General features: G+C 40.5%; 1 protein-coding gene across 1 annotated transcript; it reads left to right on the forward strand.

Moving 5' to 3' along the window:
* Positions 1-13,728: 13,728 nt before the first annotated feature.
* si:ch211-63o20.7 (Serine/threonine-protein kinase pdik1l-B-like) lies at positions 13,729-23,966 on the forward strand. Its single transcript, XM_054618561.1, has 4 exons — positions 13,729-13,899; positions 14,937-15,685; positions 16,845-17,070; positions 23,005-23,966. The coding sequence occupies exons 2-4, from the start codon at positions 14,972-14,974 to the stop codon at positions 23,241-23,243; spliced, it is 1,179 nt and encodes a 392-aa protein (XP_054474536.1). The 5' UTR covers positions 13,729-13,899; positions 14,937-14,971; the 3' UTR covers positions 23,244-23,966.
* The last annotated feature ends 1,200 nt before the right edge of the window (positions 23,967-25,166 follow it).

Below are 25,166 nucleotides of genomic sequence, written 5' to 3' on the forward strand. Positions count from 1 at the left end.
GGGCCTCATGGAAGAACCACTCTTACAGGAGGATGGCCAACACGGTAACGTGATAATGCAAATGGCCCTATCTAGAGCCAATGTGTGGCTGTCCTTTCTGGGCCACTGTAGAAACATGGGGACTGGCTCCATGAAGAGAACCCGCTCCGAATGTAGATATAAACGGCTCATTCTTAAGTAGTGAAAACACAGTGATTCTTATTTTCACATGAATTTTCACGAAAGAATACATAATTACTAATATTATATTCCATTTATGCTTAAATTCTTCTAAATGCTACATGCTGGCCCTTCAAGTGGCTTGTACGGGTGATTTAGGATTATTTGCCACATTCACCACTTTTCTTGTATTTTGAAGCTTTTGCAATTTACGAGTGGTCAGGACCTGTCGTAGGACTCCTGTGCAGCTAGTCTGCTGTTATAAGATCAAGTTTTCACTAACGGATTGGATATTTCATTACTTTGAAGCAGTTTGGAGTTTGAAAATCCTTTATACATTACACTTCATAATTATGTTGGCATTATCCTGTTTGACTCTGTAATTCGAATTATAATATGATTCTAAATTTACTCATATAGTGTAACGATATCAACATTCATTTAAATTTGCTGTTGATGCTATTGTAAAACACTACAATATTAAAATGAACGTATTCAAATATTTGACCCTTCCCGTTGCCGTCAACGATGGCCTTGCTGAAGCGAGACATTTATAGAACCTTTTCGTCTTTATTTCAGCGACGGGACGACCCTCAGGTGACATTAACTGCTCTGAAAGCAGGACTTTAAAAGAGAACATATGGGCCAGGTGGTGTATAACCGTGTATGGTTTTATTGGGGCGTTATGCTCATTTATAACTCTCGTGAATGGACGCTCATTTATCATGGTCATTTACACATTGAAGGGCTGCACGGTGGTGTAGTGGTTAGCACTGTCGCCTCACAGCAAGAGGGGCCTGGGTTCAATTCCCGGGCTGGACAACCTTCTGTGTGGAGTTTGCATGTTCTCCCCGTGTCAGTGTGGGTTCTCTCCGGGTTCTCCGGCTTCCTCCCACAGTCCAAAGACATGCAGGTTAGGTGCATTGATGACTCTGAAATTGCCCGTAGGTGTGGATGTGAGTGTGAGTGGTTGTCTGTCTCTATATGTCAGCCCTGCGACAGACTGGAGACCTGTCCAGGGTGAACCCTGCCTTCACCCATTGACAGCTGAGGTCGGCTCCAGCACCCCTGAGACCCTTAACTGGATAAGCAGGTTACGGAAAATGGAATGGAATTTACACATTGATCTGAAGTTAGGAGGGTTTGCTGAATCTGACGTGGCTTACTCGTATGAGCCCATCGTACAAAAAAACAGTAAGAGGAAATCAAGATAAGAAACCATAAATATTCTTGTTGTCCTAAGATCTTAAATGAAACATTATATTTATCCTCCCTCTCAAGAGTAATACTTTTCCCACACTCCCTTATGTAAAAAACCAACAAGTGAAGGGATGTGGGAACGGGATGCGAGCTGCCTGTACACCACGTACAAAGTGGCAGAGTAAAGTGTATTAATAAAGCTACGGTTGGGATAAATCCACATTAGCAGCTGTAATGAAGGGTGGAGAGGGGGCCAAGGTGTCACGAATGTGAGAGGGATGGGGGGGGAGAAGAGCTCCTCTCCGACAAAGCACTGACTCACTCTATCTCATCCATTAGTCGCCTGCATGAAGCTGGGAAACACAAAGGAGTCTGCTAATGCATAGATAACCTAGAGGTCTCTCTCTGCTTCCTGTTGCATCCACTTTCCCGTTCTTCTCTCAACACTCCCCTTTTCTTCCTCTATGCATCTCCATTTCCACATCTGTGAATGGTGGCTGGGATCTTTTTTTTTTTTTTATCTTTAATGACATATTGCTGAGGTTTCCAGTCTCTTCCAGCGGTGCGTAGATCTTAACTCCCCTTCATTAAGGCCAAGCTGAAGCCAGGGGCCGCCAAAGATGGATGGAGTGAAGATGTGGTCACTTTCTATGAAGGGAAAATGATTAAAATTCCTGTTGTACCTATTACTTCTCGCGGGGCCATTAATGGTACCTGATTAATTCTTTATAACCGGAGGAGATTCATAAGTGTTTTATCGCCTCACACTCGCTTAAAATCGCTTGTTGAAAACACGTTGATGTGGGATAATGGGCCTTTTAAGCGCAGTTTAGTGTGTGAGTGGAGAGCGGGGAAAAGACAAAGACGGGCCTTGTGACACTGATTCCAAATTCATAGTTTTCTCCAGCCTGCTTCTGATACATTTCACCGAACGCCCCTGTGAAATCAATACGGTCTATTCTTTTAAGGGGTTAGTTTACTCAAATGAAAAATGTAATCTGTGGTCTTTTGAAGTTAGTTTTACTCGTCCAGGTTTTACATTTCTCCTTTAATTCTAATACAGTAAAATAATACACTTAAGGCTGTGAAAGATCATAAAAAAAAGAAAACATGCATCTTTTCCCGTCAACACTGTCCCAAACTGTGATACCAATTGTCATTTGTAAATGCTGTGAGTGGGTGTACCTCCATTGTATGGAGATGGAGGAAGAAATGGCAGAGACAGACATCTCAAAACCTTAGGCACATAAAACCAAATATCTCAGCATCCACGGCCATATACAACTAGGGGTAGATAGAAAAATATATATTTTTTGGTAATTTGACTCCATTTCACCTGAGCCTACAGTTGTAATACTATAAACTACAGCAGATTTGTTAAGACTGAAATGTAAGGCATGATTTTTATCTACATAATGAGGAGAAACTAAACATTTCAGTGAACTATTCGCTGTAATTCTTTGTTTCTCCCAAAATATCTACTCTTGCAATACAACATCCGCTCATAGCAACTATTCCTTTAATACAGAATAGATATGAGGCATACAATACATTTGTTGTCTGAACCTAACCACAGGTAGGATGTGAACCCTTGTCTCTAATGTCATGATCCTACCCCATGGTTTCCTACCCATAACTTATTTGCCATGCAGTTTAAAGATAAAGCACTCCTTTAAAAATGAAAAAGGTGGAAATGTCCTCATCATACAAACACAGTTATGCAAACATAATGTCTAGGAGACAAGGTTGCTCAGAACATGGACTGAGCAGGACTACTTCTTTTGTATGATCTAGTTCAGTGAGTGAAAACTGATTATCCAGAAAAAACAGGGACATCCTTCCCTATTGTATTGAGGTGGAGTCAGACATCTCTGAGGCAAATATCTCAGAGCTTGCATGAAATAATACCATAACACTCTGCATGGATAGATACACTAAAAGTAAAAGAGAAAACATTTGGTAATTTTGGCTGAAGCGCCCCTTTAATGTATGTTAGACTTTTAAATGGCTTAGAAAATGGAGGGATTTAAAGGAAAACAGCACATAGAAATAAGGAATAAAAATGCTCCCACTCCCACTGTAACTGTAGTTGTTACTAGAATTGACATTGCTGATATTAACCTTAAATGAGTGACGTCTTCTGAACCAGGCTCGCTGCAACATGTTAGTGCTCATCACGTGGTGACTCATCAGGCCAGCCTCCTGACATGAGATAGTGTATCTCTCATAGGTCACTGATTGCCTGCAATTAGACTCTACTCTATAAACTAATTTAAAAGTCCAACCCTAATGGGATAATTTCCAGATCGTCTTTTGGTTCTCTGATGGAGAAATGTTCTTTCTGTTTTCACACTGCAATACAAATTATAAAGGGCCTAATTTCCACTGGGGATGAAGGTTAACATATCCCCCTCACTTTTATAGTTTCCCGTCGATTTTCAAACTAAAACCTCTCTGAACATTTGACCTCATGCAAGAACGCTTTGGTAAGAAGTCTGATTGTATAGAAGTCTATGGGAAAAGGACCCTACTTCTCTCTTGATTTATTCCCTCAGTAAACATTGTAAACATGAGTTTATGGTCTCAATCTCTAGTTTAAGGTCTTCTTAAATACAGCATGAAGTTCATTTAGTAAATTATGGTCCATTTAGAGTCAAATAGACCATAAAGTAGGGTATGCTTTAGGGCGGGGCTACACAGTGATTGACAGGTAGCTACCATGTCATTGTCCGTGTTTTGTTCTTACAACTTTAACCCTTTCACAGTGTGTTTTCAGTAAGTGAAAGGTAATTCTATCATCTTGGTTGCCTAAAATTTCTTATTTGGCGTTGCGTTGCAATTAGCTCTATCCTCTGGTGTCACGTCTGGTTACAAATACCAAGTTGACGACAGCCAAAATGTCAAACTCTGAGCTTCAAAGCTGTAGTCTACAAACCAATGGGTGACAATGTCAACTTCTTATGGTCAGTCTTTGTTTGTTGGGGTGATATGAAACCTGAAAACAACCCTTGCAGACACTCCTTAGGACTGGAAAATGGACTGACTACTTGGTTTTTGAGTAATATTTTTATCTCCACATTAATGTCCTAAAAAGACATTAAATTGAACATCAAGGCAAGAAGTAAAGCAAAGCTCTTCGTAGTAAGATTTACCTTAATTGTTGTTCCCCCCAACCTCGATTCTTCCTTGAACTCAAAACTCACATCCATAGAAGCTCAAGGAAAACGACAGTTTGGTGTTGATTGTACCACAGTAAATCAACACCAAACTTTAACCACTGTGGTCCTGTCCAAACACAGATAACAAGTCACTCTTTCAAAGACCTTCAGTTTGAGGAGGATTTACACACACAAACACACACAAACACACACACACACACACATACAGCCACGGGATCATCTCACAGTGTAAATCCAGCCTGCACAGCCCCAGATAAACAGTACGTGACCCAGGCGCGGGAGAGGGTGCGCTTGCAGTTGTTCCCTTCCCTCAGTTTCAGGACGGGTCCCCGAAATGACTCATCTGAGAGATGCGCTTAATCCCATTTAGACGTGTCCGCCACGGATGCACCAGATTTTTCATGAGTGGACCCGTTACCTGCCCGGTCGCAACACGTAAACCTGGTTATCGTCAGCGTAGACGTGGAATTGACGAACTGTGAGCATCAAAGAGGTCAAGCGCGAAGGTCATCCAGGTTGCGATGATGTTGCAATTACATGCAACAGTGACGGAAGAATCACACTTCCTGGGTATCTTGCTTTAGGAACTCTTATCTCATGTAGATGTGGAGCAAACAGAGTGAGTGTAAATAAAAAAAACTGCATCTTATCCTCATCCCATATCCCGCATAGCCTATAACACTCTCACATACACATCGGCACTCATATTAAGTGGAGATGCAATACTCTTTATATTCATATTCCTTTTGAGGCACCATCATATCAGATCAATTGAGCATATCATTGCTATTGTTTCCATCAGATGCACTCGCAGGGTTTCTTTTAATTGGGGTACGTATTTGCACCTGAGGGTAGATCCATTCCCAGTGTAAGATACAATATCTATCATAGGGGAACTCACACCAACAATCATTTAATTTAGTCCACATGAAGTCTGTTTTTATAGCTCCGAAATAATATTCTCCCTGCGCGGTTCAACTTGGATGATGGTACACTGAGAGCAGAGTGCAGCGCAGACGCGTCGCCTTTTGATTTAGCTGATAAACTGTCTCATAGTTTATTCTTTAAGAGAAAAACGGCGGACGCTGTTTTCAGAGCGTTGCATTCGCATACATCTTTGACTCTTTGTATTAAAGTTTAACAGGGTTGTTTAGCTATTTTTTTTAATACTTCTAAGAGGCCAGAAAAGAAAGTGCACTGACGTTGGGAGGAGGTGTTTCATGATGCTGACATCATGCTAAACCACAGAGAATACGTTATAAAAAGTGAAAATGTCAGTGGTCAAAGCAAAAATCAGCCGTAGACTTTTGTAAAACAAAAGGTTATTAACACAACATGGACATTGCGCCCTTAATGGTGCACCCTGTCCCCAGACTGCGTGGCTGAAATTTCTGCAAAGTGTTAGCTGACACGGTGTCATCACTGATCTGGTTGCTGTTAAGCTGCGTTGACACCTGCACTAATCCATTGGACATGGAGCCCGAGGGGGAAAGCAATCTAGCACAGCCAGACAAGCTCGCCACTTTTATCAAGGTGAGGACAGTGATGCCGGAAATTTTTTTTGATGAACTGCAAAAGTACTGGTGCATGATGGGAGAGGGTGCAACAGATAGGGGAATATCTGGCTAACTTTGCCGTTGAGATTGCCCAGTAGATCATTCTGTAATCACCCAGAGGATTTGTATTTGCGAAACACTGCAAGCAGTCTTAATGATTGTTGACACAGAGTAAAAAAAAATCCTGTAATCAGTTCAATCATAGCACAAGCAGCAGAAATCCTAAAAGCTTTTATTAGCTGATTAGAGATAGAGGGTGTTCATCATGTACTGGCAAACCAGTAAAACGGAATAATAAATTGCGAATTAAATTATGACATTCTTTTGCAACAGTGTGAGGTAAGATTTAAACCACATTTTAGATTTATATAAAATATATTTACAAAAATGTAATTAGTTATTTGATCTTTGCATGATCTATTTTTAATTGTTAAAAAATCTGATATTGAGTGGCCTCTCTGATAGATAAATATAGATTTTACAATAATAAGCTTATAAGCAGAGGTACATTTTTACACAAAACTAAATAAGTTGACACAGAACACTTAACATTCTAAAATACATTTTTCCGATCAGTCCGGTAAAATCTCTGACTCGCTCCTGTAAATGTGTTCCTTTCCTCATGAGACGTTTCCCCCATGTGAAGTCATCTATCTGTGAACGGCACATTAACCACCCATTTTCTCCCCGTCTGCGCCAGTATCGCCTTTACTGATAATGGGAAAAGATTATGCACATTCATTACCATTATCATTAAAATCATCATTATCATGCGCTTGGCATAATAACGTTAATAACTGGTTCACTTCTCCAGCCTTTTATTTGTCCTACTGGAGCTGCTTTAGGTTGAATAAAATAGCTTTTGTCAATGTTTCTTTGAAGTCTTTGTGGGATGTATTTAATGTGACATATAATACTCCATGATCAATCAAAAGGGAAAACCATAAATAAGCTGCTTTTGGAGAGGCATTCACTGACTTCTAACAGTGCAATTTGAAATCAAATATTAGTGAAAACTATTACTACTACTATTTTTATTTTCTATAGATATATATTTTTTCTTATATATATATATATACTATTTTCTTTCTTTATATATATGTATATATATAAAGAAAGAAATTTTCTTTCTTTATATATATGTATATATATAAAGAAAAGTATATATAAATATATATATATATATATATATATATATATATTACTTTTCTAGTATAATTGTAGCTCAATCTGAATTACTTTTTATTTATTTGTCTATTAAATATATTTGTTGGATTTAAGTCAGGTACACTTTAGCCCAATGTAAAGTGCAACTAAGTGTCTAACTGCTCTCTCAGCACCACGTAGGACTTTCTCTCCTGCTAATTAAGTAATAATCAGGTGCGATGTGGGTCCTGCTGACGGTGACTGTGGTACCTTCAGAGCCTCAGGGACACAATCAGAGTAATGGAAAACAAGGTGGGTTGAGGAGGATTATTTACAGGTGAGGAGGGTTATATATATATAAATAACAAAGCCAGAAACAGACAAAGCAGAAAACTCAATTTTGAAAAAAAAGGGTGGATGAAAGAGGGAGAATCCTTACAGTGGTTGCCCTACAGTGACATTTCCCCCAGGATCTATTAACCACTGGTTTGTGCATACCCCAGACAACAAGTCCTCTTCTAATTAACTGCTCTCTCCTCTCTGAACAAGTGTCTTTTTTCAGCTCTAACTCGTTTAACTGCATTGTCTCTCCATACAGGTAGACTCACACTCATATGAACAACCAAAAAGAAAGTCACACTTGAGCACTTCCTTACCTGTATCTGTGACGTAAAGGTCTTAGAGTCGTCCGTCTGCTGCTTACAGGACACTTTTGGTGGCTCAGCTCGTATCCTTAGGCTACAGCTTTCAACAACTGAAACGCATGCCTCCTCTGAGGCTTCTTATAATGGCACACCCCTTCCCTCCTGGCTCAACCCTCCAGTCCCCCCCACCACCAGCACCACCAGCACCTCCCTCCCTTCCCCTGTACATTCACCACTCCCATAGAGAAGGGCTAGAGAGAGAGAAAGAGAGAGAGAGAGAGAGAGAGATGGGTGGATTCCCCCATTCTGTTACGCACAAAAAAACACACAACCCGTGACCCCCTCCATTGCTGACGTAGCAAGGCATCGCCTACGCCACCTGTTTTGTCTTCATCAAGCCAGCTAATGGGGCTCTAAAAATACGAAAATATCATCCACCAGGAGATTGATTCAGAATTCCTATGTGTCAGGTATCCATTAAACCGGCTGCCAAGGTCAGAGGGGAACAATGGCATATTGAATCAGATGTTTACCCCAGAAAATCAAGTTGAAAACAAATGAGGAAAGCATTGCCGTGGAGATGAGCACAGGTCAATAAGGTTTTGCTGGGGAGGGGGGTTTGTTGGTGGCACCACACCTGAATAGAAGACTTTATTCTTCTTGAGAATAAAAGAGTGAACAATGTAGAGCAGTCGATGGACAGAGTACGCAACCAGTCTGGGTCTGCAATAAAGGAGGTTTGTGTGAGTCACGCAGGAGATTTGGGGATGGAAAACAAGTCCCGAAGTCCCGGGAGCTTTTTCTCTGTAGTGATACATGTTGAGTGTTCAGTCGAGGTGAACCAGAGGTATAACAAACAGGAAATACAGAGACATAATTGATATTTTAAAGTAGCAATGTCCGTACTTATGAACCTACATGGAATTATCACGTGAAGGTGCAGCTCGTTGTTTAGCAGCAGCAGGAAGCTGTTGTCAGGGAAAAAATAAAGTATTTGGTCATAAGCTATAGTATTGGGCCTGGATGAAATGTTAAAGGGGATCACCACCTAAATAAAAAATTCAGACGAAGTACAGTTCAATCAACAATTGTGACCATGAGCTACTCTCTTTAAACCCAAAACCAGAGAAGTCTAGAACGTGTGGAGCTGCTTCATAGACAATGAATGGGAGACTGATTTTGTTTTTATTTTTTGATACCCAAATGAGCTTGATTCTATTGTAGTGTTCTCAGTTATTAAACCGAAAATGTGCCCATATACTCTGAACATTCATTGTCGTCTAGAACATCTTTCCCAATTCATTGTCTATGGAGCATCTCAAGACTTTATTCTTGATGAAATCACAAATTTAAGTTTGGCAACAACTGTTCACGCCACTTATATTTTTAGACAGGAATCATTTTGAAAATGGGCGTAGTTCCCCTTTAATGGATCACCACAGTTATTTTCCTGAGAGGGACTTGATCGACCACAAATATCTGGGGATCATCAAAGTCATTAGGATACATAGAGTGATGCAGGGATTACCTGTTTTTGTAGGCACATCCGGAATTTAGCATGGACTATTGCAGAGAAATAACTTGTTGGCAAACAATTATGATACTTAAACGTTTTGTTCATCGAGATAAGCTTCACAAATGAACAGAACTTTTATTCATTTTTGAAGCGTGAATGCAATCAGCAGAAGTATAAAGCTAAGGTTAGGCTACAAACAAACTACACCACGGTCACATGAGCCTGAGTAAACACAACGAGGCTGTGAAGGCGGACTAATCTGTGTGATGATGACATCTATGATGATTTTAATGTTTTATTCGACAATATAGAAAATGTCAGCATAAAGCACATTTTTGAAGAACAAAACATTTAAATCTTTAATGCTTGTGTTAACCATTCAATAAAACACAATGACTTTGAGACGAGAGAAGTGGAAGTGCAGAAATGCTGACTCATTTCCTGGATTTAGGACTCACTCCTGTAGCACTCTATTGGTTGTAAGCCTTGAATGTTTTTGAAAAATGTTGCACCAATCCAACTACTAGATGTAGAGATATTAAACTGGAGAAGATAAAACTTTGACTTGCTGGTGGCGCTAGAATCAGGAAACCACCACAGTCTTTAGGATTCATCCTCTGGGGACCATGAATGTCTGTAAAACTTGTCATGGCAATTTAGCCAATAATTGTTGATGTATTTCAGTCTATACCAAATATTTGGACCGACCGACCGTGGCTACCGGCTCAGTAGCAAATGACTGCAATATGCCATGGTGCCATCATAATGATTAAGTTTCTGTTAAACACAATAGCCACAGCAAAATAAAATTATTTTCTGGTGTTGAAGTCACACTTCAAATCCTCCTGGTGGTGAGCTGGCATTACATTTAGCCCCCTGTGAAAAGTGTGAATGCTGGCCCTGAACCTGCATGCGGTCTGATAGTGATGGATGAATTGGGTACATAGACAGAGCCCCACGGTGCGGCTGAGATAAGGAGCCCAGAAGAACAAGCAGCCATCGTGAGGGCCTGTCTGTCATTGATATGGCCATTATCCACCGGCTGTCCAGTGTACACACACGCTTCCTCTGGTGGCCAAGAGGCAGTGATTACCCCAATGACGGAGAAGGTCGAGCTTAACCTGCCACGCGTCACATCAAAACCTTGATGATTTTTGTTCATTCTCTTGTAAATGTCGTGAAAATGAAGCTGTTGGAATCTTGTGTCTCAATGTGAGGTAATCTATCTGAAAATATTGGGTTTTCTTCAATTCATAAAAGAAATGGTGATGTGACATGGTCTGTAAAAGGAATTTTTAGAGGAGAATAATATTAATTCCACCGATAGTCCTCTAAAATAGTATTTATTTCTGGCATGGACTAAAGCCCAACCTGTTCCCAGTGCTGTTGTCTAAGACTGAAGCTTTCATCATTCCCTAATTCTCCACGAGGATTAGCAACGCAAATATCCTTCTATAGAAATGTGGAATTGGTTTCCAAACGGGCATATCACAACATTAAAGCTGTAGACGGTCCATAATAAGAAATGTATTGATTTGTATCAATGGAAACATGGTAGATAATTGAATCAGAGAATGATGACTAAAATGCTCTAAGGAGAAAGAAACATTGCAAGGTGTTTCATATGCACCATTTTAGTCATATCTGAGACAGGAGGCTAAAGTATAAATGTATTGTCTGTCCCTAGACGACAGTTACCGATAATGAACTCTACTTTCCAATAAACAGACATAAGCACTTGGTGGTATTTTGCTGAATTTGCATTGAAATACATTTGCATATACAGTGCGTTCCACTGTTTAGGCCTAGTGGCCAAGTTAGACTTTAACAACTAGATTTAGGAGATTCATTTTAATAGCCCAACACGTTGGGCTGACTGCTGTTGGGCTTCCTGACAAAACTGACCGTTATTCAGATCATATCCGCCATTAAAGTCAAACTCCTTGTCTCCTCTCCATCCAATCCATCTGAGGTGTTTTACCCTCCTAAACCCAATGATGTGAAACTGGGGAGGTTTATGGCGTCCCTGGGCTTTCCCCTTGTCAAGACACAACTGACTGATATTAACAGCAGGGCCGAAAATGAGTTTTTGTCCTGGAAAAGAATTGCATTATCATCCAAAAAAAGCTGCCTTCATTTCGCACGGAGGAAGAATTACAGCTCGCTGATCTGAGAAACCTGCAGCGTCAACCACCGAAAGACTCCAGGAAAGTTTGATTCTGGAGCATAAGCAGTCAGCGAGCCATATGGCAGTATCTCATGTGTTTGTATATATCGATCTCATTGCATAACACCCTTCCGGGCCCTTTCCTTGGGGGGCATCTGAAACCAGAAAAAGCACTTTTTCTCTCATAGAAAACAATGCAATGTAAGGACACTGGGCTCGGCACAATCTAGACACCGGGATGGTGGCAGACAATGTGGAAGGCTCGCCTGTGAAAAGCTGGCTTACTGAGGAAGAACCATCATTTGTAAAAAGAGTGACTGCTGTGAAATTGAGTGCGCGACGCAGAGAAGATGTTTACTCTTTGCAGGGAGGGGGTGCAGTATAGACCTCGGGATTAAATGCAAGAGGTTCTGACCTCAATCAAGGAAATAATTACTGTTGCCCCTCCTGTTGGTGGACTCCATAATTAGCAAGCAAAGCCTCCACAGAAACACAATTAGTCTGAAAACAGAGGTGATTAAAACTATAATTCTTATTGGACTCGTTAACATCTTTTTTTTGGGGGGGGGGCTGGAATGCTTTATTGAATTTGTCGGGAAATTCAATTCTGGCGACTGCGAGCGGGTCCCACCAAATATTTCCCTAATACATTCTGCAGCGTGAGTGCACTCTATATTACGCCCGATGTCTGCATCCAGATATCTGTCAAAGCGAGTGAGATATGATAATAGAACAGAGGGCATGTGCCTTTAAATAAAAACAAGTCGAGTGTGACTGCCTCCATCTACCTCAAGTAATGAAGAGGATTCATGATTGGCATCACTGATAAAAGCTATGGATCACATAAGAACTCACACATATCACACACACACACAAACACTTCAGAGACGTTCTTTTTTTCTCTCTTACTGTGTGCTTCCGTGCAATGAATCACCATGTTTCCTATTATATTCCCTCAGAAGAACAAACACACACTCACACACCAATGCCGTTATCTGTCATCATCACCACGGTTGCCGCTGCACCACCAAAAAACAGTCGATACTGATGCAGCACCCACTCATTGTTGTGTGTGTGTGTGTGTTTTGTTCAGATGGTCTTTTGTGATTAAATGGGGACTGCAGCAACAAGGGAAGTTTAGTGTTTTTGCACTTCCAGTGCTTTTTGTCAAATGAAATGGCTTGATTACAAAAGTGTCCCATTTCATGTAGGCTACCTATTCAGATTTAACACTTTAGTAAGGTATTATCAGCATTTCTATATAGCCTTTTTTTTTTTTAAAACAAATGCTGCTCAGTACTGAAACCCGAGGACCCACTGAAGCATTTATTTTAGTCTAATGGATCCTGGACTATGAGTCTACCAAACTCACTCTCTGAGCAAAGTCTTCTGAATGTGCGGGAGATAATGTTTTGGAATCATGATAATCATACGGAAATCATAATAACAACCTAATAATAATTATTATTATCATAATCATAATATTCATAATAATAGTAATTCTAATAAACGTACAAATACTATGGACACGTCATTAACTTTTCTGTTGTAACTATATTGCATCTCACACAAACTGTTTACATGTCTACTATGATGAGACACTTGCTAATATTGCCTAATTTCCACACTGACAAACCTTGCAGCATTGTTTAGCATTGTTTATTGGATGTAATATCACTTTAACGTGTTAAAATGTATTGGCGTCACATAAAATACAGGTTTCACTGACTATTGTCACTCTTACTTGGATTGCTTGTGTTTGGGTGGTTGTTCGGTTTTAATAGATATTCTTAGATTTCATTATGATTAAATTAATTAATTAATTTAAATTTTTATTTCTTTGTTTGTTTTTAGTGTTTTATTATTATATTTGATTATTGTGATTGTTCTACCCTGTGCAGCACCTTGAGATTTCTTTGTATTTTAAAGTGTGCTATATAAATAAAATCCATTATTATTATTCTTACTGATATCAACAGTCCGTTTTTATACCTTTAAACAGCATGAACCCAGCTGACAAACGTTGCATAATGGCTGACATGTTTCGAATTGGACCACGCCCCTTGGCTCTGCTACCAACCAATCACAGCACGTAGCTGAATGTATGTAACCAATCACAGCACCTGGCTGAATTTATGTAACCAATCACAATGCACGTAAACACGGAGCGGGACGTTCTGAATTGAATTGCGGAAGTCTCTAGCATTAGCTGGTAGAGTTGTTGTACTGCTGTTTTTAGTTGTTTGTTGACAATAAATAATCCAAAATTCGTTGAACATGGTGGGAGACGGGTTGTCCATCCAGTAGGTTCACGTATATCCAGGTCTGGAGGGTAAGTTTGAAGTGTGAAACACAGAGAGCCCGTAACGTCAGAGCTCTGTGTGTCGCTTCCCTTTTAAACTGACGCCATGTTAAACGTATTCAGTAACTTCCTGCATATAGAAATGTGGAATTGGTTTCCAAACGGGCATATCACAACATTAAAGCTGTAGACGGTCCATAATAAGAAATGTATTGATTTGTATCAATGGAAACATGGTAGATAATTGAATCAGAATGATGACTAAAATGCTCTAAGGAGAACATTGCAAGGTGTTTCATATACACCATTTTAGTCATATCTGAGACAGGAGGCTAAAGTATAAATGTATTGTCTGTCCCTAGACGACAGCTACCGATAATGAACTCTACTTTCCAATAAACAGACATAAGCACTTGGTGGTATTTTGCTGAATTTGCATTGAAATACATTACATTTACATTACATTACAGTCATTTAGCAGATGCTTTTATCCAAAGCGACTTACAGGAAGTGTATTCAACATAGGTATTCAAGAGAACTACTAGTCACCAGAAGTCATAAGTGCATCTCCTTTCTCCTTGCAAATACATTTGCATATACAGTGCGTTCCACTGTTTAGGCCTAGTGGCCAAGTTAGACTTTAACAACTAGATTTAGGAGATTCATTTTAAAAGCCCAACACGTTGGGCTGACTGCTGTTGGGCTTCCTGACAAAACTGACCGTTATTATATATGTTCTCGAGGAAGCTGAGAGTGTAGTCATTGGTATAGTACAAGAACGTCGACTTGCATACAAACAGAAGAAAGCTAACTTTAGTCATTTAGGGAGTGAGCATCGTCAGCACATAACGTTACAGTAACGTAATGTGAAGTGTAACGTTAGCGTGTTGAATACCCAGCTGCCCCAGCGTAGCTCTGAACTCTGAAACGTTTGCGAGCTATTTGACAGTCAACGTAACACTGCTGTCAATACTAAACCCTCACTTAATAGTTCTGTACGTTAACATGAGCTACGTGTCACTTTTATCATGATAACCATCGTTTTTTTTGGGGGGGGTTTCTCTTAGCACGCAGTCACATCAGGCTCCAGCCCCTGTAAGAGATGGAGGAGCTCTACACCTTAGAGAGGGAGGTTGGACGAGGCAGCTATGGTGTGGTCTTCGAGGGCCATATGGCCAAAACGGGACAGAGGGTGGCCATCAAGCGGTTGCCATGTAGCAACCCGGAATGCATTGAACTCTACCTGCAAGAGCTGTGGGCCATGAGAGCCACGGCCAAGAACCATGTCAATGTCATTGCACTGCACAGCTGCCTCCTGCAGACCGGGCCAAGGAGCCTGAAGCCCCTCAGACCAGGTCAGCTGCCTCCACGTCTAGTCGAGAGTGTGCTGAAGGGCAGTACACTCAAAGCAGCACAATCTCAGGAGAGGAACGACACCCAGCAGAGTAGTAGCTCTGTCTCAAGGCTTCAGGACAGGACAAACACTCTTCAGGACAAGACTAAACCAAGTGCATCTGATTCTACAACCCCGATGAGGCCTCAGAACAGAACCAGGAAGAGACCTGCCCCGACGGAGGAAGAGCAGCCGACGACACCCCTGCGCCACTTGGCCCTGTGGCTGGTGATGGAGTACTGTGATGGGGGCGACTTGAATCAGTACCTGCTCTCCAGGCCACCAGACTGCCAGCGTAACCACAGCGTGGTGCGACAGCTCTGCAGTGCCGTGGCCTTCCTGCATGGTTTGGGTATCACCCACAGAGACCTGAAGCCTGACAACGTGCTGGTCTGCGTGACACAGAGGGGCCCTGTTGTCAAGGTAGGCAGACTGTTCTAATGTGACAGTGTTTACGTCAGATCCAGTGGTGTTGTCTTTGTCAGTATACAACTTTGTAAGCATACTCATTTGTTTTTCTTTCAGGGGGTTATAGGGTTTTCACAGCAGCAATGACCTTGAGACGCAATAAACATTACAACAAAAATAACTATTGAAGGGTAATTGAAAATAAAAAAGCTTCCCGTATCCAAATGTTTGTACCAAAACAATTGAAATACACAATAATGAGTTATAAACTTTACCACACAGTCTTTAAAAATAGTATGATTTGGAATATATTGCCGACAGTGTTGTGAGAAAGTAAAATTCATTGTTAGTGGGGTATAAATAATAATAATCCTTTATTAGCGGGGCTAAATGTAATACCAAAATACACCAAATGTATATCTGCCTTTACAAACCTTAAGCCTAGACATCCTAACCTGAATTTGTTTATTTTTTTAGCACTCTTAATAGTCATTTTACTCTCCAGTCCACAAGTGCACTAATTTGGAATTGTATATTGGAGTCACAATATCAGGCCCTTTTTCCTGTCCCAATGCACTTTTGGTAATGGTACAGATAAACATGATATCCTCCTCTGTTTAAAATAGAAGATGCGTGATAGTGCCGCAACAAAAATGCATCCGTCAATTCATTTCTTGTTTTAATCATTTGGGCCATAAAATGTAAAAACAAACAAAAAAAGTATTTCCCATATGCCCAAAGCCAAAGCTGATATTTCAAATGTGTTGTGTGATCTACCAACAGCCCAGAACCCAAAGATATTAATTTTACTATCATAGAAGACAACGGGAACCAGCAAATATTCACAGTTAAGGAGCTGGAATTTAAAAATATTTAGCCTTTATTTTTTTTTTTTACTTAAAATGATTGAAAGGATAATCAAAATAAGCTTGTCGCTGATTGATTGTCTGTCAATAAATGTATCGTTTAACGGACCAATGGTTTCGGTAGGACTGAATTGACACTTCCAGGTATTGCAATATAGCGTGAGTCCATATCACAGCCCTCCACTACAAATCTTTACCCAGCAGTTATCCAAGGGGAAAATAAAGCATCCAGTTTCAGTACATTACTATTTTACTCTTTTTGCATTTCAGCATTTCATTTTCAGTCAATCTGCCCGTCCAACCTCTAGGTGGCAGACTTCGGTCTGAGCAAGATGAGTGAGGGTCAAACAGACGGTGAGCTGACCAGGCAGCACTTCTCCTCCACCTGTGGCTCTGACTTCTACATGGCTCCAGAGGTGTGGGGTGGACTGACCTACACGGCCCAGGCGGACATCTTCTCCTTGGGTGTGATGTTCTGGGCCGTCCTGGAGAGGATCACCTTCCTGGAAGAAGGGGCCACGCAGGAACAACTGGGTGAGTAGGAAGTCAGAGAGAGAAAGAGATGGAGAATACCTGAAGTAGTGGAGACATAGCCTTACATATCAACGTGTGAATACAGAATGGAACAGTGCTAACATGTTGGGTCATAAAGTCAGAGTGTGTCATTCAAATGTCACGTTGCATCCCCCCCTCACCAGTCAGAGCGCTCACAGGAAGGTCGGAGAGTTCCAGTATGTGTTCAGGCGGGTTGATGACGCATCGCGCTGAATCGAGTTTGACTTAATTAACTGGCACATATTAAAAATGTCACATACCATACATCATACATTCATCAACTACAGATGGTACAATCATAGATCTAAATGGCAAAGAGATGGATGATTTATGCTGTGTACATTTTGATATGGATTATAGTAGCTCCGTTTCTTATTATACGAGCGGACAGCGTGTAATTCATCCTTCTCTAGTAAAACGTGCGGTCGTTGGCAGCATGAGATACCAGTTTTCTTCTTTTAAAATCTTTTTATTCTATGGTTAGGATTTTGTTATGATCCCATCCACTACTTTTCCTGGGGTCAATAAAAAAAACATAAAACCATGAAAATAAGTAAGTGACTCTCCAGACATCTTGGGTTCCTGGATGGTGTGGATGGCATGCAAAGATGCAGCTGTGTTCTCATCAACTTCATCATCGCACAGAGCTTTTGACATAATGAATTTGATCAATAAAGTCTGCAAAACTGTGGCCAATTCAAAATGAGCAAGGCGAGGCACTGTGCCAGCATTACAGTATAGCTGTGAGATATTAATCTCTATTTTATTTTTATTTTATTTTTTTCCTGTCGGGACCCATGTGGCCATAGGATGAGGAAGCGTATTAATGGACCCAGGGCCCAGTTGTGCTCTGCGCTCCACTGTCAGAGAGTAATAAAATGGCTGTTATACAAATGTCTCATTTTATTCACAAAAATGGGCAGGGGGAGATATGAACCATTATCCCCAAGTTTAGTGCCTGAGAACCTCCCTGGGTCATTGATACTCCATTAGGCGGAATGAAACGCTTGAGAGAGGGGGTTTCAGTGGATTCTAATAAATAAAATAAAAAAAGGCAAAATGGAATTTAGCAGCCCGATCACAATCCTCTTTTTCAGTGAAAATGGGTAGAGGCAGCTGGAGGCTTTTCACAGACAGATAAAATGGTCCATTATTTTACTTTATCTTCTCTCAAGACCCAGACACCCACACAGTTATTTGACTAGGCAGGAGAGCGAGGGAGCTGAGCCGAGGAGCAAGACACAACCTCTTGTGTTTGTCCTTGAAGCCCACCGCTTGTTAGCTTCTGGCTCAGTCGGGTTAAGAAGTCATTGCTGGTCTTTTACCAGGCCGATCCTGCACTCAAATAAGGATGCACCGACCCCACTTCTTCAGTCCTGATATAGAGTACCGATCTGATGCCACTGTTTACATGATAAGCTCCATGATTCACTGTGTGGATTTGAGTGCGTCATTCTTTTATGTGTAAGGCAACATCAGGCTGGACTAACACATCATACACCAGCAACTTGCTAAAAATTTACAAAAAAACCCCACAATTCATGTGTAAACCTTTTTAATGCTCAACAAATTGGTCAAAACTTAAACAGGAATTAAAATTCCAGTATTAATGTATATACATATAGAATAGTTATCACAGATAACAAATCCATCTCGCATACAGCCACACTAATACATTTCCATTTTAAAATGGGGGGGGGTTTCAAAACAAATGCTATCCAGCACCGCTTTGAAATTATTTCCATCCATACCAACACGCCTGAAAACAAATATCACAGGGCTGTTCACAAACACTGAGCACGCAGGTGCCGGTGTAAACAGGAAAAGATTGGTTGCTGCTTAGTTACAAAAAATACAACAGAGTATTATAGTACTCTTATACTTAAGATCTTGCTCTATAATCTTTCTCTATAAACTCAAACAGACACATTTTATTTTACAAGGCTGCAGGACTTGCTCTATCTCTCTCAGATAAAAATCTAATTTACTTTAAGATGAACAATTACTTATCGAAGTTTACTAGACTATGGGTCAATTAATTTGGTCCACACACGTCTCTCCCTCGTTTCCTCTTGTTATTAATGTTGTCTGTTCTTACACAAGTAGCTCTGTCGGTGGCTGTAGTCCCTGTCGTACGATTTAAATCCCTCTTTGTTCCTTTACAGTTTCTTGTGAACTTCACAATAGTGCAGAACAAAATAAGCATTGATAAGAAAAGAGAAGTCTTCCGTTTTGTGTCCATTGCCCTCCTCAAAGCCGCAAATTGATACGTGTACTCCGTAGAGCTGATGACGCTGCTGGAGAAACCACTCGCAAATCACTCCAATAACAGCTACTTCCTCCGCATGTCGGCAGTAGTAGAATTAGTAAATGCATAATTTAAGACAACAAGGCCAGCAACACCTGTAATCCGTTATCCATTTTGAAATAACCTGGTAGTCGATCGGAATCAAGGCTGTTGTTAAGACCCAACAAGTAGCGTCATTGTTTTCAAAGCTCTCAAGTTTCCCCGTCCACACTACGACGCAACTCCGCATTTTTCAAATTAAAATAGTGTCGATAGCATTTTCAAAGCCCTTTGTTTTGGGGTTTCTAAAACTCTGGAGTAGTGTGGACGCTTGGCATAAACATAGCAAAATAAATGCGTTTTTTTAAAAAGGAAATGTGGATGAAGCATGAGTCAGTAGCGACCCTTCACCCCACACTTGACCATAGACTTCACGTAAAGTGTGTAGGTCAGGGTTCAGTGTGGAGCATCATTAGGGGAAGAGGACTTGCATGACTGGATGTGTTGCCAGCGGTGTTCCACTGAAGTATATCCAAGAGACATTGAGATGAAGTAACGATTGATGCATTTTAATTACTTTCAAGGATAATCCTCTTTCATTTTTTAGGGGGTTGCTGCTAATGATTTTTGTCGATTTAATCATTTGGTCTAGAAAATGTTGAATGAAGACGTATGGCCGATTCAAGTTTTATCTTTCTTAATTATTCTGATCAGCAGGCAAAACCCAGAATAATTAATGTAATAAGAGTATGAAGGAAAGAAGAGGAAGCTCATCTTGGTACTTCAGCTTTGCTCAACTTCTTCAAGGTCTGAACAACCTGATGGGTTTAAATCAGCTGTGTGGTCGTCCCGCTCTGATGGGTGCAACAAAACAAGATGTCTGCCAAAAAACTGAATTACCGTGTCCCTATGTCATACTATATACTAAGTCCGACAGACTGTATTTAATTTCTTTAAGTTTTCTGAGATGGTGGTGGAGCTATTTCATTAACTTCCACTATTGGTTTAATTTTTCCTTCCTGCTCTGCGGTTTTTGTGCATGCATACTGATTGTTTTGAGTAACATAAAACAGAATCAATACGTGCTTAGAATTGGTATGTAATTTGAAATTTAGACACAACTTTAGGCTTTGTACACGTGTGCAGTCCTGAGAAGATGGACGTACCAGGGGTCTGTAAGGACTTTAAAGGTGCTTTGTGGAGTTTTCATTTAAATTCAGTGTTACTTACCAAAAGCCCATTGGTGGCTTAGTGCAAAGTCAATTTAAAAAAAGAAAAAAGATTTCAAACCTGCATTGTTGACATCCATGTAAACTTCAAGGCTATGGAAGAGGGCTGGGACACGGTCTTGAGCTATGGGGCGATGGCACTGCTCAGTGACTCTGGAGCTGCCCCGTCGGAGGGTAACAGCATCCAGCTTATATGTTACATATAGAAATGGTGTACATGTTTTTAAAATGGAAAGCATTTGTTTAAGGTCTTTTATTAAAGATCTTTTTAATAGTCTCGGTATTGTAACTATCACCCATAAAGCAACCCTCCCTTCAGGCGCCTCAGTGAACGAATCAATCATAATAAAAAAACAACTTTTAGCGACATGTTAGTGTTGAGCCACAGTCCTCTGTAGCTCTGTATCTCGCTATAAGCCCACCCCCTTGTAAGCAGTCCAATCAAAAGCAAAGGATTAGATTTAAATCCCTCATGTAACTGTACACCACTCAAATACTCCGTTCCACTGGGGAATAATGGAGACGCTCTTACTTCCGTTTCACTGTGACCTTAAGGAACTGTGAATGAACCGTAATGGCACAGTGAGTCAGTTGAACTGTGAACTGGTTGCAGCTTACGATAAAGCAGAGCACTGTTCATTAATAACAGCAACGTGGCACTTAGCAAATTATTTATTTATAAAACACATCTGGTCATTTTTTCGTCTTTTGAAGTACTCCAATCCCAGTGACTTAAAGCTTCTAGATGTATTTGCTTCTTGCAGTAATGCTCTGACACATTCAGTTCGGGTCTATTCCGGTTCCTGCTGCTTTGGGTTAGCACTTAAGAGGATGTTCACTTGTAATCAAACAAGTGGCTCTCTTGTGAAAAATGTCATCATGCAGTACTCTGAACCCTCACTTGATGCACATTTAAGGGGAAACACCAAAGGCAAAAAGATTCTACATTCTCTGGTCAGTTTAGAGATATGGGGCTATTTTATTTCCATAACATGCCTTCTTTCAGACTATTGGAAAGAAAACATCCAAAATACACTTAACGGTATTTATTTATTTTACTAAATTCACCAAAAGTTAGCATTAGATAATGCCTCATTTGCCTATTTAAACATAACATTTCAGAAAACTTGTAATACAATTGTCTTAATGTAAATTATCATCTGGGAAGGTTTCATGGTGATATCTTTTTTTTTTAAATAGTTTTACCCTATTTGCGTGAAGTGTCTTAAATGTATGTAATTTAACAATGCATATCTGTAAAGGCCACAAAACGTTTCACTTTCATTCCTATCTATATTCTGAAGGTTTTTACACAAGGGTTTTTTCATGTTATTCATAGCCTGATTAATAAACCATTTTATATTAAAAACATGGAGAACATTTTTTTTTATATCGTTTTATATATATATGGAGTGATACCAAGAGATATCCGAATTCCCTCTGTAAAAACTTTTGACATTTATATGTTAACAAAATGAAACAAGAACTTTGAACTGTGCTTTAAACATTGTTCAGATTTATGAAAACTTAAAAAAACCAAAAACATATTGTCTTAATGTAACTAATCAACTGGGAAAGTCTCATGGTGATATCTATTCGTTAAAAATGTTCCTCTCAACAGCTGTAGTGTCTCCTTAACTTTCACAACTGCATTTAGACACCAGACCTCCTGCATGAGACCAGTCCAGGGTTTGGTTGCAATACTATGAGCAGGTTAGCTGTCTGACTATGTTTACCATGTAAAGTACTCAAACAACACACAGCCAGGGTTGTGATGAGATACTGATCACTGGCAGTAGACTTCACAGTAGGACAAAAAGTGTTGCTCACTCTGGCTCCATTATGCTTTTCTTTTTATTGTGATGGAGTTTGGGCCCTCAGGCACTGATTGTTAGATAGCCACACCCCAGTCACACAGCTGATGGTGATTAGACAATCATGTTCCACCATGGGGCAGAGAAACACAAATCAAGAGGCCTTCAGTGAGCTTCAGACAAACAATTTACTCCAAGAGCCACCATTTCTCCTACCATACACACAGATAGAAAATTGGTTTATATATCAATATCCATATCCATGCAATGTCTGAAATGTCTGCAAACTGCACAGAAAACTGTGACGTGAACACGTAGAGTAATGTATAATTTTACAGATATTTGCTGCTCTAGTATTTTAAAGAATCATTTCCAGGTCAAACAATGTCTTTGTCCTTGGAAAAGTACTTGGGCTCTGTAGGAAATTCCTAGAAAGATGTCACAAAAGAAGAAAAGAAGACTCTCGCACTAGCGTGGCCCACAATCAGTGACATGGAGTGGCTCCCTGTGGTCTCTGCTGCTGTCAGATAGGGCCCCCTGCACCATGACGTAACAGCTTCTTTCACTCTTGTTCCCTCTGTAGGTGCCTACGTCAGCAAGGGTCGCTGGTTGATGCCTCTGGGGGAGGCTCTATGGGAGAACGCTGACCTCCAGCTGTGCATCCCCATGAAGTTTAAGAGGGCGCCCCCACTGCCCCCCCCTCCCGGTCCCGCCATGAGCTCCCTGCTCTTGGACATGCTCGCCTCGAACCCGGACGCTCGGCCTCCAGCCGACCAGCTGGAGGCCAGAGTGAGCTCCGCTCTCAAAGAGGACTCCCACTGACAAAGTGCACTTAAGAGACTACAATGGCTTTAACCACCGAAGCCACTATACTGTAATATTGATTGCGGTGCTTTCGTACATGTGTAAGCAATAGCCACTTTGCTGCCACAGGGAAGTGGGGATAAGAAATATGTATGATTACATGAGATTGCAGGTGCTTTTCTTTTTGCTGAAACGGCTCGATTTCTAAACTGTGTAGGAAACCACATAAAGGGAAAAACACAGGAAATTCAAAGATATTCATGTCCATACAGAGATCTAGAGGGAGTTCCTCGAGCTTTACTTGACGTAGGAGCCATGCTGTTGCTAAGGGCTTGAGTGCTTGACATAGAAAATCAATTTAAGCATGTACATACGGCTGAAATATAATGTAAGGGATTACTGCTGCTGCTGCTTCTTGTCCGGGGACTCCCCATTATCTCAGCCTCTTTTCTGGTGATGAATTTTACTTGATTTGTGGACATTTTTTTGTAAATATCTTACCCAAATATTTCCGCCCCACACTGATGTAGCAGGGAACTTCCGATGTCTTAAATATGTACAGAAAGTGATAAAAATGTATATATATATATATATTTGTAGTGCAGTAGTAGTTACTGAAGTCTTTATTGTTGTTGACACCGTGTCAGCAACGGGTGTCGTTTTATTTTTTTTGTGGACTTAATTTGTGTTTTTCCTCCAAATACTTTGTGAATAAATAAGTTGGAGTAAAGTGTCAAAATGTGTGATGGTTTTAAGTTAACATACAAAACTAAAAGTCCCAACAAAAAAGTTTTGGACTAAATATTTGACAAATTTAAATACAACTTTTGAAAATGTCCATGTTTGTAAGTGTTTATGTTGTAATATTTTTGCCTCGTCATTGCACCAGTTTGCTCTGAGTCGGTGACTTTTTGGAATGTCGCTTGCTTGAAGTGCAGAGAGGATTTTGAAAGTGAGGTCAAACTCTGGTGCTGTGTGAGCATCTTTGTCTATCTGCACTGAAAAGTGAAGCGGTCCAGCAGCACCAGTCTCTGTGACTAACGACCAGTAATCGACCATCCCCACAGGAACAGGAAATTAAAGCCGGTCATTAGGACGCTTGCTGATCATATCTAGGCCCAGTTCAAAGCATTTATTACTGGTCATCAGTCTTGCTCATTGACTGTCCATATCTATTTTTTTTTTATCCTCATATGCCTGAAAAAAATAGATAAGTGTCCAGGAAACCTTTTCAAAATGAATGTCATTTAAATGAACCTGAACTAACTTTTATAAGATGATTAGTAACATTATTTAAAACTCACGCTTTGCTGAAGTGAGGATGGTGACCCACAGTAGAAAAATACAGCATTAAAATAAAGGTAACCATCCCCCCCCCCACCCCCGTTCTCTCAGCCATCCTTGTGGTGTGGACGTCAGAGGGACAAGTGGAGGTTTAAGCTAGGGAGGCTAGCTCAGCTAACCTCTGTGCTCCCAGCTCAACGCCTTGCGCTCTGCTTGGCCGGCCAATAGCTCACTCACACGACCTTTGAACTTCCCAACTTCTTAAGTGAGTTTAGAGGAATTGACACAACCTTTTAGGGTTGAATGTGTTTCAAGTTAGGTGGGAAATTGTCCCCATGATTAAAGGGCCAGTGTGCATTGTTGTGGTGCATCTAGTGGTGAGTTTGCAGATGGCAGCCAACTGAAACTTCCCACTTGTGACAAGAGTGTAGGAGCACTATGGTGGCCGACGGTAACCATAACACAATGGTTCTTTTTAGGTGATGATTGTACACTGAAGAAAACATACATATTAATTATTAATTATATTCCGCCTGACATAGATCCCCCCTACATGCTACACACTGTTCCTTTAATCGTGACTGGTATTATATATTTGGGTCTGATTTTGTAGATTCTTTTGCAAGTCTGTCTTAATACAGCACTAAAAGCCCATCT

This window comes from Anoplopoma fimbria, chromosome 18 (assembly GCF_027596085.1).
Source record: "Anoplopoma fimbria isolate UVic2021 breed Golden Eagle Sablefish chromosome 18, Afim_UVic_2022, whole genome shotgun sequence".
NCBI lineage: Eukaryota > Metazoa > Chordata > Actinopteri > Perciformes > Anoplopomatidae > Anoplopoma > Anoplopoma fimbria.